This window comes from Labeo rohita, chromosome 17 (genome assembly GCF_022985175.1).
Source record: "Labeo rohita strain BAU-BD-2019 chromosome 17, IGBB_LRoh.1.0, whole genome shotgun sequence".
Classification (NCBI taxonomy): Eukaryota; Metazoa; Chordata; class Actinopteri; order Cypriniformes; family Cyprinidae; genus Labeo; species Labeo rohita.
In genome coordinates this window covers 5,789,515-5,806,880 of record NC_066885.1, presented here as the reverse complement: position 1 = coordinate 5,806,880, position 17,366 = coordinate 5,789,515, and the positions used below count along the sequence as shown (strand labels likewise).

The 17,366-nt window shown below is 33.7% G+C and overlaps 1 protein-coding gene across 3 annotated transcripts in view; it reads right to left on the bottom strand.

Moving 5' to 3' along the window:
- Positions 1 to 17,366, bottom strand: part of akap6 (A kinase (PRKA) anchor protein 6) — a 171,999-nt gene that overhangs the window by 27,773 nt on the left and 126,860 nt on the right. For all 3 annotated transcript variants that reach the window (XM_051133587.1, XM_051133586.1, XM_051133585.1), the window contains exon 10: positions 7,209 to 7,355. In XM_051133587.1, coding sequence (XP_050989544.1) covers positions 7,209 to 7,355 — 147 coding nt within the window. The remainder of the gene's footprint in view (positions 1 to 7,208; positions 7,356 to 17,366) is intronic.

The following is a 17,366-nucleotide window of genomic DNA, read 5'->3' as shown; positions in this document are numbered from 1 at the left end:
ATATTAACAAAATCAAACAAAACAAAACAAACAAAAAAAAAAAAAAATAATTAATTCTAAAATATAATTCTATTAATTAATTAATAGAATTCAATATTTAAATATTATTACACAATTATTACACAATATAAAATAAAATATAAATGTAAAAAGTAATAAAACTAAATAACACAAAAAATAAAAAAATAAATAAAATAATTAAACAATAAAATAAATTATAAAACAAAAAACGTATACATTGAAATATTAAGTGGTAAACAATATAAAATTAAAATATACAATTAAACAAAAAATAATTAAATAAATATTAATTAAAACTAAACCAAACCAAAACAAAAATAAAATAAAAAACAAACAAAAATAAATAAATAATTAAACAACACTGAATATTAGACAATAAAAATATTAAAAACAATAAAATGTAACACAAAAAATAAAAATAAAAATCAAATCAAATATTAATTCAAACCAAACCAGAATAAAATGAAATATTAGAGGGGAATGCTTACAACTAATTATGACTTTTATAGAAATCACATTTACACATTCACAAGGTCCATGATTTTACTATTGTCTTTTCACAAACACATTTAAACTATGATAAATATTCATAAATGGTCACCTACAAAACATACATGCGCTGTAAAGACAAAATGCATCCATACATCAGACTAACTTAAATGTATGGAAATGCTTTACACGTGAACAGTGATTAACCCCTATTATCTGTGTTTAATTAAGACGTGAGATGTGGCGACGGCTGCTGCTCGCCTCAAGTGTCTGATAACAGGCTGTTTCATCTGATGAGTCTGAAGGGGTTAAAATCTCATCGCACAAAGTGGCATTTTAGAGCAACATTCAAATGTTTGTTGAATAGCAAACAATCAGCCGCAAAAAACACACCAATGATTTTAGAAATGGGCTCCGATGAACAATTTTCCCCCGACTGACAGCAAGAGAAGCGAGAACCATGCTGAGCTGCAGTCTGCCTGTGCGCAAGTGTGTGTGTGTGTTTGTCTGTGTGTATTCCCACCTGCCTGGCAATCGCACTTTTTAGAGACAGGTTGAACCTTGTATACTGAGATGGCAATTGCGAGCACAATACACACCATTATCCAATTAATACACACACTGGCTGCTGTAATTGTCCTTTCCTTTATGTGATCCGTGTGTTGAGAAGCTGGAATGGAAACAGATGTGATTATGACGCAGCAATGAAGTGGCTATTTCAGCATGCGGCATCAATTAAGTTCTCAGGGTTTGGCCGCACGCATCCGGCCCGAGCTTCTCCCCCGCGATCGGGCCTTTATTAACACATCTGTGTTCCTCTCCTGTCAGCACAGTGTTAATAGCAAAGAAAATGGACGGCTAGACTCAGTGACAGGGGACATTTTCGCTTTAATGTGAAAATGGGTTCTTTTGGCTGAAAACAAATGCTGAGGTTTTCTGCTGGGCTTGACTGAGGCCAAATCGGATCTAATAGTGATTTTATGAGACATTAGTGTGTGAAAGAGTGCTGGTTTTGACACAAAACTGAGTTTAAAGAGATGCACACAGATTGTTCAAGTCAACATGAAATGTATTTAAAAAATCATTAAATTAAATAACGTGCTCTGGCTCTACTACTACTGCTACTACTTTTCTTATAGGCTGACAGCACCAATGCCTCTATTTAACTACTTCAACTACCATTCATACAGAGATACCTAGAAAATAATAGTTACATTTATAAAAATGATGCCGTTCAAAAGTTTACATACACTTGATTCTTAATACTGTGTTGTTACCTGAATGATCCACAGAGTGATAGTGGTTCATGAGTCCCTTGTTTGTCCTGAACAGTTAAACTGCCCACTGTTTTTCAGAAAAATCCTTCATCTCCCACAGATTCTTTGATTTTTCAGCTTTTTTGTGTATTTGAACTCTTTCCAACAATGACTGTATGATTTTAAGAATTTCCATCTTTTCACACTGAGGACAACTGAGGGACTCATATGCAACTATTACAGAAGGTTCAAACACTCACTGATGCTCCAGAAGGAAACACAATGCATTAAGAGTCGGGGGGTGAAAACTTTTTGAATTTTAAGATCAGGGTAAATTTAACTTATTTTGTCTTCTGGGAAACATGTAAGTACCTTCTGTAGCTTTTGATGGGCAGTACTAAATGAAAAAATATGATATTTAGGCAAAATAAGAAAAATGTACACATCTTCATTCTGTTCAAAAGTTTTCACCCCCCATCTCTTAATGCATTGTTTTTCCTTCTGGAGCATCAGTGAGCGTTAGAACCTTTTGTAATAGTTGCTTATGAGTCCCTCAGTTGTCCTCAGTGTGAAAAGATGGATCTCAAAATCATGTAGTCATTGTTGGAAAGGGTTCAAATACACAAAAATACTGGAAAACTAAAGAATTTGTGGGACCTGAAGGATTTTTCTGAAGAACAGCGGGCAGTTTAACTGTTCAGGACAAACAAGGGACTCATGAACAACTATCAACAAAAAAACACAGCTGTGGATCATTCAGGTAACAACACAGTATTAGGAATCAAGCATATGTGAACTTCTAAACGGTGCAATTTTTAAAATTCAACTATTATTTTCGGATTGTTACGCTAGATAAGACCCTTCTTGCTCGCTTACAACCACATTTGGGATCGTTTGAAGCCGCATTTAAACTTTCTATTTGTGGGAAAAAATGCTAAAAACAACTCATCACGAATGTTACTAAAATATAAAGCAGCACAACTGTTTTCAATATTAATAATAATAAAAAAATGTTGGTTAAGCAGCAAATCAGCATATTAGAATAATTTCTGAAGGATCATGTGACACTGAAAACTGGAGCAATGATGCTGAAAATTCAGCTTTGCATCACAAAAATAAATTCTATTTTAAAATATATTAAAATAGAAAACAGTCCTTTAAAACTGTAATAATATTTCACAGTTTTGCTGTTTTTACTGTATTTTTTATCTAATAAATGCAGCCTTGGTGAGCATTTTTAATGTCTTTCAAAAACATTTTACCAATCTCAAGCTCATTTTGTTCTTTACTCCACAGCTTTTTTAACTTGAGAATCCATCACATTTTAGATGTTGGTTGCAAATGCTGTTTCATGTTGCCTTTTAGTAGTTTAGACAATATTTTATTGCATTTTAATAGGTAATATAATGAAAAACATGATTTTTTCATGCTTATTTAAATTGCATATTGAATTACTTTAGCAAAGATAAACAAAACAAATGTAAAGTTTACAAAACAAATTAAGAAACTGATGGATCTTTCCCTGGACCAGTCTTAAGTAGCACAGGCATATTTGTAGCAATAGCTAACAATACATTGTATGGGTCAAAATTACCGCTTTTTCTTTTATGCCAAAAATCATTAGGATATAAAGTAAAGATCATGTTCCATGAAGATATTTTGTAAATTTACTACTGTAAATATACCAAAACTTCATTTTTAATTAGTAATATGCATTGCTAAGAACTTCATTTGGACAACTTTAAAGGCGATTTTCTCAATATTTGGATTTTTGCACTCTCAGATTCCAGATTTTCAGATGTATCTTGGCCAAATATTGTCTTATCCTAACAAACCATACATCAATGGAAAGCTTATTTATTTATATGTAAATCTCAATTTCAAAAAATGGACCATTATGACTGGTTTTGTGGTCCAGGGTCACATATGGATACAGTAACAAAAACAGCCTGTCAAATTCTAAAAATAAAAAAGTGCTACCATAGCATGCAATATGATCTATTTAATTCAAACAGGCCCAAAAAGTCCATGGACAGAGAGCAGAATCTCCTTACTGCCGCTGTTTATCCCGCTCTCTTTCTCTCTCTCCTTTTATTTCTCTGTCCTTTCCACTCATCTGAATACAGATGATTTGACGGGCATCAATGGAATCCAGATCCAGCCATTGTTTTCTCTGAGTAACAAATGTCTCGGTGGGAGGTGAAGTCAATGCCCTTGGAGGGTCACGCGGCAAAAAAACAGGAATTTATTGCCACTTTATTTTGTTCGGGAACAGTTTGCAATCATAAATTCTTCATAAGCAGAATACTTCAGAGAATGGTCTGTCTTCATAAATATATACGACAGGGGACATCAATTTCATTTAATTCACAATTTGTGTCAGCACAGCAGATGCCAATGGCTGACTTGATAGGCTTGTTTAATATGCAATTGAGACGGCATAATGCGCGGTGCAAGGAGCAGCGGCGCTCAGATTGAACTCTCCGCACCGCTGACGCTTTATTCCTGTCGCGCACGTCCTAACGAGACGCCACTCACGGCGGGGACGCGTCGCGCACGCTCACGCCAGTCAGAAAGTTTGCCGTGGCCAAGCGCCGGTGAATCTTCCTTTTCTGGATAATTCTAATTAACGCTTGATTGCGACAGGGAGGGAAGATGTGACTTGTTTGACACTTTGAAACTCTCCGAAAAAATCCATGTTTCAGATCAAAGACTGTTATGCTAATCTTGAGGAGCATTGCAGATGCATATCCACGTGGGTGTATGTGTTTACTCTTTATTAGTGAAGATAAATTATTTAGCATCATACCACTGTGAAGAGCTGCGGAGCTTCACCTTTATAAAATTGTGGAAATTGTGATTATTCAGCTGGAAAATGTGGCTGAAACTACATTCCTGGTCATTTATGATCATTAGATGGTCTAAGCTGGTTTAGGAGGTTGATCAGCTTGACTACGAGTCAATTAGAGCTCATATGTTTTTCAAAGAAGTCTTTGACACTCTTCAAAGCTGCATTTAATTTGATCAAATATACTGTAAAATTGTGAAATATTATTACAATTTAAAATTACTCTTTCCTATTTGAATATGTTGTAAAATGTAATTTATTCCTGTGATGCAAAGAAATCATTCAGAAATCATTCTAATATGTTGATTTGTTGTTCAAAAACATTTCTTATTGATATAAAACAGTCGCGCTGCTTAATATTTTTGTGAAAACCATGATTATTTTGTTTTTCAGGATTCTTTGATGAACAGAAAGTTCAAGAGAACAGCATTTATTAGTGGCCAAGCACCTACTGTATCCGTTGGCATTCTTATTATTATTCTTTTTCCGCTTCGGAAGTCTATGGCAGCCCATAGAACCGCTTCCGGGAAAGTTATGAAATTTGGTACACAGATAGACGACAGTCTCAATATTAACCATAGCAAGTTTGGAGTCTCTAACTCTAACTCTCTAGCGCCACCACTTGACCAGAGTTTCACTAATTTTATGCTAATAACTTTTAAACCGTAAGGTCTAGAAGGAAAATTCTGATTCCATGGCTCATGGCGAGTCAAATAGACTCCAAAATTTGAAGGTTTAGTCTTTTAGCTATTTTTAATAGTTCGAAAAACCTACTTTTTCTAACTCATCCAAGACGGTTTGTCTGATTTTCACTAAAATTGGCTCAGATCATCTTAAGACCATGCTGGCAAAAAGTTATGGAATTCAAGTTGATTTGGCATATTGAGACCAAACTTGGTGTGTGTTATAATGAGCATGTCCTGAGGCTACCTGCAGTGTTTCAGTGCTGTGCCACCTAGTGGTCAGGAGATATGAAAAATCTTATTTTTGCTTATAACTTCTGAATGGTTTGACCAAAATTTGGTGAAGCATGCTGAGTCGAACCATACCAAATTTTGGCATCAGCCATTTTGGTTTAGTGCATCAACGAATTTGCTGGAAAGATGCCAAAGTACATCTGAGGCTGTATCTCTGCAAAGCTTTGACATGTTGACACCAAATTTTTTACGTGCCATTGTCATCTCTCACTGACCATGCCACATCAATTTGGTAACAGAGCCACCTATTGGTCAAGCGTAATAAACCATTCATTAACCATCAATAATGAAAAATGCTAATAACTTTTGATTGCATTAGCCTATTGTAATGAAACAGGTCTCGAAATATTCCTTGGGTCATGCCAACAACACAGATATTATTCTATTGTGGGCCGAACTTCTGGTCCACCATTTTGGTTTATGTTGAAAACCTACTTTTTCAAACTCCTCCTCAAACGTTGGTCCAATTTTCACCAAAATTGAATCAGATCATCATCAGCCCATGCTGGCAAAAAGTTATGGATTTCGTGTTGATACACAAAACCGTTTTTGTATAGTGCCGCTACAAAGTTGAAGCATAATGCGAAAATGTATCTCTGCAAAGCTTTGACATATTGACACCAAACTTCATAAGCCAATAAATCATATTACTGGGGGTTGTATTTATGATTTTTCAGCCATTTTAACTAAAATCGTCTTAAAATGTTTTAAATACTCATTAGCAGAGATCTAATGCTACATGCCATGCTTAGGTCCTCATTTTGCCTATGTAGTGCTTGGCCCCATAATTGCGGCTTGCAGCTATATTTTTAAATAGAAATCATTTACCAACATTATAAACGTAATGTGTCCTTGCTGAATAAAATATTCATTTATTTAAATAAACTCTTTCTGACCCCCAATTTCTTTAACAATTATAAAAAGTTTTTCTTTAAAAATTATAAATGTTAAAAATAAATTATTAACAATTTCTTTATAAAAAATTGTTTTAGACCAATTTTTCAGTGTATAAATGCAAGTTGCTTTGGATAAACGTGCTGAATGAGCTGCGTTTTATCCATCAAGGAAGTAGTTTATATAAGTAAATGGCTTAAAAATAGAAGAAACGTTAACGTAACCAAGGAGAAACACTGCAAAGAGAAATTTTGATGGCAGCTCAAAAGAGCAGTAAAAAGCCTTGGTAAAACAGGGTAGCTTTGACGTATATCAATATGAAGCAAAGGAGCAAAGGAAGCTTTCAAACAGAAGTGTTTAAGATGTATTTACGCAGCATTTTTATTCTGACAATGCCTTCCCAACTTTTTCTTGCATTCTCAGCGCCTCTTTCTCCTCCAAATCTTCCCAACCCGCCCGCACCCTCTCATCTCGGCGGGGAGCTCTGGATCAAGGAGAGATCAGTTTCAAGGTGTGACACTCACCTGTGTCAGAGCAGCGCCGACTTTGAGAGCCAACTGTTCAGGAAGCACTTTCTTTCCACAAAGGGACCCCTGACTGATGTGATGCTCTTGTGTTTTTAATAGCGATTTCCCGAACAGGACTCTAAAGTTTCGTAGCTCCTTTGTTGCGTTTGAAAAAAACATCATGCTCATATAGTAGGCTGAACAGAGAGAGACCAACCTCGAGTTGATCCCATTTGCTCCTGAGGGCCGTCAGCTTCTGGTCAAAGTCAGCAGGAAGTTCAGTGCCGCTCCTCTTCAGAGATTCAGACCAGCCAAGAAGCTGTGTCTTCTTAGGAAGCCACATGGACATCTCAACACTGTTGCCCTGCAGAGACACATAGAGCAGTCAGAGGGTGAGAAAATGTTTTTTGCCATTTTATTACAGCGTAAAAAAAAAAATTGTAAAGTGTTTTCTCCATCCTTTGAATGGTTGATAAGCTTATTTATGTACAATTAAAACACAATCCTTTTAGAACAGATCTAAGATTTTTTGGGGTCACACTTTATTTTAAGGTCCAATTCTCATTATTAACAAACTATTATCAATGATATTTGCCTCCTAATTTCCTCCTAATTTGCTGCTTATTAATATTAGTTCAGGTATTAGGTAGGATTAGGCATGTAGAATATGATCATGCAGAATATGTGCTTCATAAGTACTAATAAACAGCAAATATATTAATAACAGGTATGCTAATAAGTGACTAGTTAATAGTGAGAATTGGTCCCTATACTAAAGTCTTACTGATTGTTTTAATTTTTTTTTTTCAATCTCCTGTGTTCACCAAGGCTGAATTTATTTGATCAAAAGTGCAGCAAATATTGTGAAATATTATTACAAAATACAATAATATGATCCAAAATACAGGAAAAACAGTCAAATTTAGAAATATTTTTACTATTAAAAATAACTGCTTTCTGTTTGAATATATTTTAGAATGTAATTTTTTCCTTTGATTTCAAAGCTGAATTTTTAGCATCATTACTCCGGTCACATAATCCTTCAGAAATCATTCTAATATTCTGATTTGCTACTTAAAAAATTATTATTATTATTATTATGTTAACAGCTGAGTAGATTTTTTTTCAGGTTTCTCTGATGAAAAGAAAGTTCAGAAGAACAGAATTTATCTGTAATAGAAATCTTTTGTAACTTTCAAGCATCCTTGCTAAATAAAAGTATTAAAAAAAAAAAGAAAAATGATACTGACTCCAAGACATTTGAATGGTATAGTGTACAATGTTACAAAAGCTTTTTATTTCAGATAAATTTTGATCTTTGGATCTTGCTATTCATCAAAGAATCTGTTTTAAATATTGATAATAATGATAATAATGTTTCTAGAACAGCAAATCAGCATATTAGAATGATTTCTGAAGGATCATGTGACACTGAAGACTAAAGTAATGATGCTGAAACTGTACCTTTGAACACAGGAATAAATTACATTTTAAAATATATTCAAATAGAAATCAGTAATTTTAAATAGTAAAAATATTTCAAAATTGTACAGTTTTTGTAAACTTTGGATCAAATAAATGCAGGCTTGGTGAGCGGAAGATACTTCTTCAAAAAACAAAAAATATATATCAAATAAAACATGAGAATCATCTGAGAATCAAAAGTATCTAGATCTGTAATGAACACAAATCAAAGATTTTTTTCCTTTTTTATATTTCTACACAGAGATTTACGACCTCTCATATGTCACCTCAGATATGATAGCAATTTTCACCCCTTCAGCTGATGTCTAACGGGATAAGCGAGTGTATTAGGTCCCTCCGACACTAGTTGAGCAGAACTGTGACATTTCAGTTTGAATGTTGGACTAACATACAGTAAAAGATGAAAGTGATGCTATTCGACACCTTTTTCTCAGTTAATTTCTCTCTTCCTCCCTTCCTCTCTCTCTGTCTCTGTCTCTCCCCCCATTTCATTTTCTGCATCAATAGCTACTTGATTCTAGTTTTCGGTTGTCATTTATCATTATGGCGGATGCGCATTTAAATATTTAAATGTGCTGTTTTTCCCCCCATTCCTCGCTGTCATCCGGCCAGCGTTCATTTTTCACTGTCGTTTGTTTTGATGGAGATGGTATCACACATCCTTTTAAATCATTCATCCCTTTCAGTTTTTAATAGTGGCCGCCAAACTAAAGACGCTCCTCTTTAAAGTAAAGGGGATTACACAATTTGTTTGTTGACAGCAAATATTGATTTTAAGTCCTCTCATTGGTTTAAGAAATGGCAGGTTATTGATGGAGAACGCAGACGGAGGGAAAGATAGCCTGAGTAATTAGAATGCCAGAGCGATGGGAAGTTGAAGCATCATGCTAACCTTAGCTACGTGCATGGCTGACTTTTGGCCCTTGAGTCACTTTCACCGTTGCAACCTAGATAGGGTGATTTGCATACTTAACCCAAGGAGCTCGGGCTTGAAAACTTTATAGTCGACTGTGTAATTGACGGTGAAGAAAAACATATTCCAGGGCCAAAGGATGCCACCGAGGTGGAGGTGTGACGGAAATACACGATTCAGGCATTGCTTCGTTAACCCCGATGAACGCAAAAAACGATGAAAGTTTGTTTCAAAAAGCAGGTTATCAGTGCGCAACAGGACACATTTGCATACACTTCATTATAGCAGTGATAAACCACAATTTTTTAATGAAAACGAGCAAAAACAAGCCATCTGCTTTAATGTCTAACAAGATATTTTGTCATTTTTGGTTTATTTTATTTAATTATATTTAAAAAAAAAACATTATTGTTTCATATATTTAAAAATGATTATAATATTCACAGTAAAACTGACTAAAATTATGTTAATGACGTGCGAATATGACTTATTAACTGAATTAAATATAAATAGTTGATATATATATATATATATATATATACACACACACACACACATACACAAATAGTGACACATATTAATTATTATTTATTCATTTTAATCAATTTCAATCACTTTAATTTCCAAGAACATATTTTGTCCTTTCTGGTCTACTTTATTTATTTATATTTAGAAAAACAACAACAATATTATTATTTTAATATATTTAAAATTCTTGCAATATTATTCACAGAAAATTGACTAAAATTATATTGATGACGTGTGACTTATTGACTTAATTAAAGGCCTAGTGTTAATTTGTAGTTTTTTTTTTTAAATCCATAGTTAAAAAAAACCAAATCTTACTACAATAACTACATTTTTACAATAGCTACATTTTTTTTTCTGAAGAAAATAATCAAATCATACCAAACAAACAATCCACTTTAGGGTTTATAAAACATTTTGTAACTACATATTCTATTTACATTTTGACATTAAATGTATATATTATACACACCCACACAAACACACACACACACACACACACACATATATATAAAATATATTACTTGCAACACTGAACAATTTGTCTAACTGGCAGTAAAACTGGCTAAAATCATGTGAATATGACTTACTGATTAGAACTATGAGAGTTTTTTATTTTAGTCATAGTTGTTTCTTTGGCAAAATATTTTTAAAATTGTGTCAGTATATAGTATTCATTCATTTTAATCAATTTTACCCACTTTAAATGTCTAACTACATATTTTGTCCTTTTATTTATTTATATTTAAATATTAAAATATTTACAATATTATTATTTTAGACATTTAAAATGATTGTAATATCATTCACAGTAAAACCGACTAAAATTATGTTAATTACATGTGAATATGAATTATTGACTAAACTAAAGGCCTAGTAATCATTTTTGTCTTTTTTGACAGTTTTTGTCTTTTGACAAAATAAATAAATAAAATTTGCTACAGTATTTTTTTTCCTGAAGAAAATGATCAAATCATACCAAACACACAATCCACTTTAATGTTTACAAAACATTATGGTAACTATAAATGTAACTACATTAAATTAATATATTATATACATACGCACAAACACAGAGACATATATTCAAATGGGTAGCTGACAAATAAAAAATTGGACTTTGTCCTATGGTGTGACGTAGCAAAAATGTAGAGAAAAAAAACTTAACATACAAATAACATGAGAAAAATGTATCTTCATTCTTACAGTTACAAATAGCATGAGAGCAGTTTTTTTATTTATTTATTTTTTTACATATAATTGACAGTAAAATTGGCTAAAAATGTGAATATGACTTATAAGCTCAGTGTTTATTTTTACAGTTTTTTTTTTTTTTTTATAGTTGGCAAAATATCTTTAAAATTGTGTCAGTATTTAGTATTCATTAATTTTAAGCAGTTTTACTCCTAATAAAAATGGCATCTGATTTTTGTCTAAAAACAGTGCCAAAAAGTACAAATATACATCAAATATTCAACATTTGTCTAAATGAATTCAAATGTGTTTCAACATTAAACAAAAACTTGTGAAAATTGTCCTGAACCCATTTCATCATCCACCACAAGAAAATCAAATTATTTAAAAGAAGCAAAAAAAAGCACATTTCTCCTCAACAAGTTGTATAATTTGAGACAAACAGTTTAGGATGAGTTACGAGCTGAAGTCGAATACTTAAAACATCAATGCCATCAATGTCAGGACACCCCATGAGATCACATGATGAAAACAGGCAGCTTTACTAACAGTAAGGCACTGCAATAGTGAGCAAAGATGGCGGCAAAATAGATGAAATATCAACAAGCCCTTGTGCGTTTAATTTATTTCACATATTAATGAGCGCCAGTCTGGGAGTGTCAGCAAAAACGCAGTCACACATGAACACACTTAATGCGGTTTCGCAGATTCATCTTATCCATTAAATTAAAAGTTTGTTCAGGCGCCGTAACTTGTTGAGACAACAGAAGTAAGACTCCATGAACTGAGGCAGAGACGGGGCGTATTCAAATCATTTTATGCTAACGTTCACACGTCAGAAGAGCCAGGCGGCGGCAAAAATGAGATTTCACAGGACACCCTCGGCCTCCCGATGGGCCTTCATCTCGATGACGGATTCTGCACTGTCCCTAAATCAAAAAGGAAGTAATAACATCTTTCTTTTGCCCTGAAATGAATCTGCGAAGGACGGAGAGAGAGAAAAAAAAAAGCCCATTTTGGGCTTGCGCGATTATCCGTCGAAGCTGCCGTATTAGATGTTTAGCACGAAGGAAAGGGAATCCATTTGAGAAAAAACTGAATATGCATCAGGCACATGAAAACCTACACTGGGAGCTGATGAGTTACAAATTGACTCAGAGGTACAAAATATGGAATTTGATATGCTTTCGTGATACAGAGCTGAATGAAGCTGGGAAAACTGATAATTACTTAATCAGTTTGAGGCCTTTTCATATCTTGCCAGCATCCTTGATGTCTGTAATTCGCTCTAGACGGCTGCTCGGGGAGGGAGGCGCAGAGGAAGCAGTCGAGAGGGGAGGAAGACCGCGCAGAAGAGGCCCATTGATGGAAACCCAGCGCAGCTGAGGAGCGCCAGCCAAGCTCTCAAAGACGTGTGAGCGCCGAGCTTGAAAGACCAGGAAGTAAAAAGCTACATATTTACTTTAAAAGGAGGAGAAAACGCGCAGCCTCCATTTGGATGCGATTCCTTACTGTTTATGCAAAATAGACGCTGCTTTTCCTCCGTCGTGAAAAATCACTTTGCGCCGAAAAAAAAAAAAAAAAAAGAAAAAGGGGGGGAAAAATCTGTTCAAACCGGCCGGGAACAAAAGTCCTTGAAACACTGTTAATTGTCACCATGGCGACTAGAAGAATAAGCCATTTTACAGCTGGTATAGAAGGCTCGTATTGAGTCAAGCGCTTTTATTTTTTTCCGCCCGGCTCTCTTCTCTCTGGTTAAGAACAAGGTGGGCAGTCACCACGGGGTCAGCGAGGGACCCAGGAGAGTTTCCACCAGCCTTTCCAGACCTCGGCTGGCAGGAGGTTCCTTCACCAAATGCACTTCACATTGTCAAAATGCATCGAGTGGCAACAAATTGCACAGACAATGCCATCGTTCAACACGACAACAAAAAAAATGTTAGTTACAAAACCGCATAGACGTCGACCCATGGGACTCCCTTTCTCGCCGACATAATGGCATGCAATCTGCAAAACAATATGGAGCATAAAACAACTCGGAATATTCGCTCTCTCCTCCCCTTCCAGCTAAAGGCGACGCATTACGTGGGTTTCTAAAGTGGTAATGAGGGATTCAAAAGATCCAATGAACAAAGACAAGGCCGGTCAGCCCAAATGATGGCATACAAATGCTAAGAAAGCCTTTGGCCCTGAAGATTTAGAAAAAGCTCAGGACAGGCCTTTATGGACTCTCCTTATGGCTCTCTGATTATGTTTTGTTTGGATGAATCTCACAAAGAAAATTCCAGGTCCATATTTCAGCCTATATATATATATATATATATATATATATATACGAGTATTTAAAATAAACACAAAAATATGTATAATATATACATATTTTATATTTTAATACATGCTAAATAATTCAATATTTTAATGATATATTTTTATTTTAAGTAATATATTAAAGGAGTATTTAAAATAACAATAAAAACATATATAATAAAATAAAATATTTAAAAGCATATATTAATACATGCTTGATATTAATATAAATTAAAATATTATATATATTTAATATTATATTTTATTATATAAAGAACAAGTTTTATATTTTTTAATTATATTTTTAAGTAATATACAAATGAAGTATTTAAAATAACTACAATAAAACATCTATAATAAAATAAAATATTTAAAAAGCATATATTAATACATGCTTACTATTAATATGAAATAATATATATATATATATATATATATATATATAATTTAATATTGTATTTTATTATATATTGATCATTTTAAAGATTGTTTATTTTATTTTGAAGAAGTATTTTAAAGGATTTATAAGTTTTCAGAATGAAAATTAATATATTATAAATTATAAAAAACATAATATAAATAAAAAGCATAAATATAAAATAAAATATATTATTATAAGTATTTATATATTTTAATTTGACTATAGTTTTTTATTATGAAAAACACTTAAAAATAGTTTATGCATAATTCTTAATTATATATATAAATATGAAAAAATCATATTAATTTAATGATGTCCTATCTGTACATAATTTTTTTAAAAATGTGTCATTTGTAATGCAATGCAATGATACTTTATGCATAATTGTATAGATAGATAGATAGATAGATAAATAGATTTTCATTTTAAATTCTTTAAAAATACTTAAATTAAATAATTAAAAAAAATTAATTACAAATCTCATAGAATATGTCATTTTGTTCTATTTGCACATGATTTTGTACACTATTGTTCATTTTTCATGTTTTTTTGTTTTGTTTTGTTTTTGGAAAAATAAAATCTAAATCTTAAATTGAACAAAAAATGCTTCATTCATTTACGTAAACTATAATTTCTTATTATTTTCTATTTGGTTTTGGGGAGAAACATGACCTGACCTTCTTTTACATTCACATACTACTTTTGATTTGTATCATCAAACTGCGGTCATCGCCGTTTCTCTACCTCGGATCTGCTGGTAGTTCATGGTTTAGACGCGTTGTTCTTTTTCAGCCTCCCCTTCTGTCCCCTCACAAGGATTGGTAGTGACCCCCATAGGAAGCCCATGCCTAATGCCATTGAATGGCGAACAAAGGCACTATTTATCCGGGGCCCGGGGTCTGGAGCTCAGCTGTGAGTTCGGGGAGGAGGGGTTCTCATGGAAAGATACTCACACCCCATCCCTCTCTACTCTGAGCGTGGCATTTTTCTTCACTAGACAAACATAGGAAACAATGCAATCAGCCAAGAACTCTGGGCTTTAAGAGCCGAGAGAGGCCTAAGATCTGTTCAGCTCTGCTCAGCCTGGCTGTAATCTAAAGTGATGCTGCCAGAATTCATAGAGCTACTGCTGCTCGCAGCACAGGAAACTCACTGCTCAGAGGTGCCCTTTCAGAGCTCCAGAGACTTAAAGGGTAAGATCGCCCAAAAATCAAAGCCCTGTCATCATTTATTCACACTCAAACCCTTTGGAAAAGAAGACATTTTGCAGAATGTCCAAGTCACTGTTTTCCATGCAATGAAAGTGCCTGCCAAGATGCCAAAAAGACAGAATAAGCACTACAAAAAGTCTGCTTGACTCTATATTCCACATCTTATGAAGCAAATGAAAGTTTTATGTTAGAAACACATCATAATCTTCCTTTTTAAGGTTTTTATGGTGCTTTTTGTCTAGAAGTAAAATTACTGTTGACTTTCAATGTATGGCAAACTGTTTATTGGAAAACACTCATATATTATGCATAACATCTTCTTTGATGTTTCATGTAAGGAAAAGATCATACAAGTTTAGAAACAAAACAAGCGTCAGTAAATTATGATCAGTTCAACAATATTAATGAAGTGACCTCATTGCTTTTCATTGCAAGGTTTATTTTTGTAAAATATATGTTTCCAAATGTCACCTCTGGTGATGATCAACAGGAGAAAGCCAGTCACTTAATGATGAATAATAAATACATTTTTAACCCTTTACATCAACTAGGCTTCAAAAACCCCTTAGGTGTCAGTGCTGTCTAGAAGAAACAATTGAGATATTAAAGAGATCTCATTTGTGAGTTTATAATGTTTGGATATTTTAGTGACTTTAACCAAACAGAAGTTAGTTAGAAAAGTGCCTGAATTTACCCGTAACCCCTTACCTCGCTCCGTCGGCAGAGCTTTTAAAAGTAAATAGGTGTGAACGTGACAGATATTCCAACTCGGCAAGTAATTTTCCATGTAAATTAATGGCAGTTCGGCTCAATGAGTATAAATTTGCAACCTTTGAAAAAGAGAGGGAAAATTAAAATGTACAATGTCATTTAAAATTGGCAGAACTGGCCGAGAAAATTACATTTGAGGAGTCGAATCGCTTGCTTTCTTCTAGCTTATTCCATTTGCATTAAGCGAAAATCATATTACACAGGCCATGCATTGTTAATTGGGGCCTATATTGCATTATCCCCATATAAATCAAATGACAAATATTAAAATGAATAGCAAATTCACTAATAGCGAATCATAAAACAATCTTTTTTAAGTATCTCTCATTAATAATTTAATTCCAATTATATCTGTAGTGCAGAATGAGCCTTTTCATTCTAGACTCTTTTTTTTGCGGGATTGGCCGTCTGCTTTTGACTGATGTGATAATAATGGAGATATATTTGGGTCCAAAGCCAGTGAGAAAGTGAGAGAGAGAAAGAGAGAGAGAGAGAGCTTTGGCTCAACAGCCCATGAAAGAGTAAATCATCTCCACAACAAATGCTGCAGTTCTCCACTGTGAGACAGAGCAAGAAAATAAGAGCGACACAAAGCAACAAGAAGTTGCTCTTTCATAGCTCTGGAAACCTAATTAAAAACTATATTAAGTATCAACTTTATTTGCTAAAATTCCTGGGGAGAAATAAAGACGAATTAGACAACTGTTGACTGTTGACATCTCCTCTGAAACTAGCGGAACATGAGAGCTTACTGGGATGTTTTTCTGCATTTTATTCCATTGTTGTTCTTAAAAAAAATATCTTTTCAAAAATATATATACAGTAGAAGTCAAAAGTTTACACCCCCTTTCAGAATCTGCAAAATGTTAATTAGAAGAGGGATCATACAAAATACGTTATTGTTTATTTAGTACTGACCTGAATAAGATATTTCACATAAAATAGGTTTACATATAGTCCACAAGAGAAAATAATAGTTGAATTTATAAAAATTACCCCATTCAGAAGTTTACATACGCTTGATTCTTAATACTGTGTTGTTACCTGAATGATCCACAGCTGTGTCTTTTTGTTTAGTCATAGTTGTTCATGAGTCCCTTGTTTGTCATGAACTGTTAAACTGCCAGCTGTTATTCAGAAAAATCCTTCAGGTGTCACAAATTCTTTTTCAGCATTTTTGTGTATTTGAACTCTTTCCAACAATGACTGCATGATTTTGAGATTCATCTTTTCACACTGAGGACAACTGAGGGACTCATATGCAACTATTACAGAAGGTTCAAATGCTCACTGATGCTCCAGAAGGAAACACAATTCATTAAGAGTCGGGGGGTAAATTCTACTTATTTTGTCTTCTGGGAAATATGTAAGTATCTTCTGTAGCTTTTGAAGGGCAGTACTAAATGAAAAATATGATATTTAGGCAAAAAGAGAAGAAAATACACATTGTCATTCTGTTCAAAAGTTTTCACCCTTAATGGATCTTAATGCATCATTTTCCCTTCTGGAGCCTCAGTGAGTGTTTGAACCTTCTGTAATAGTTGC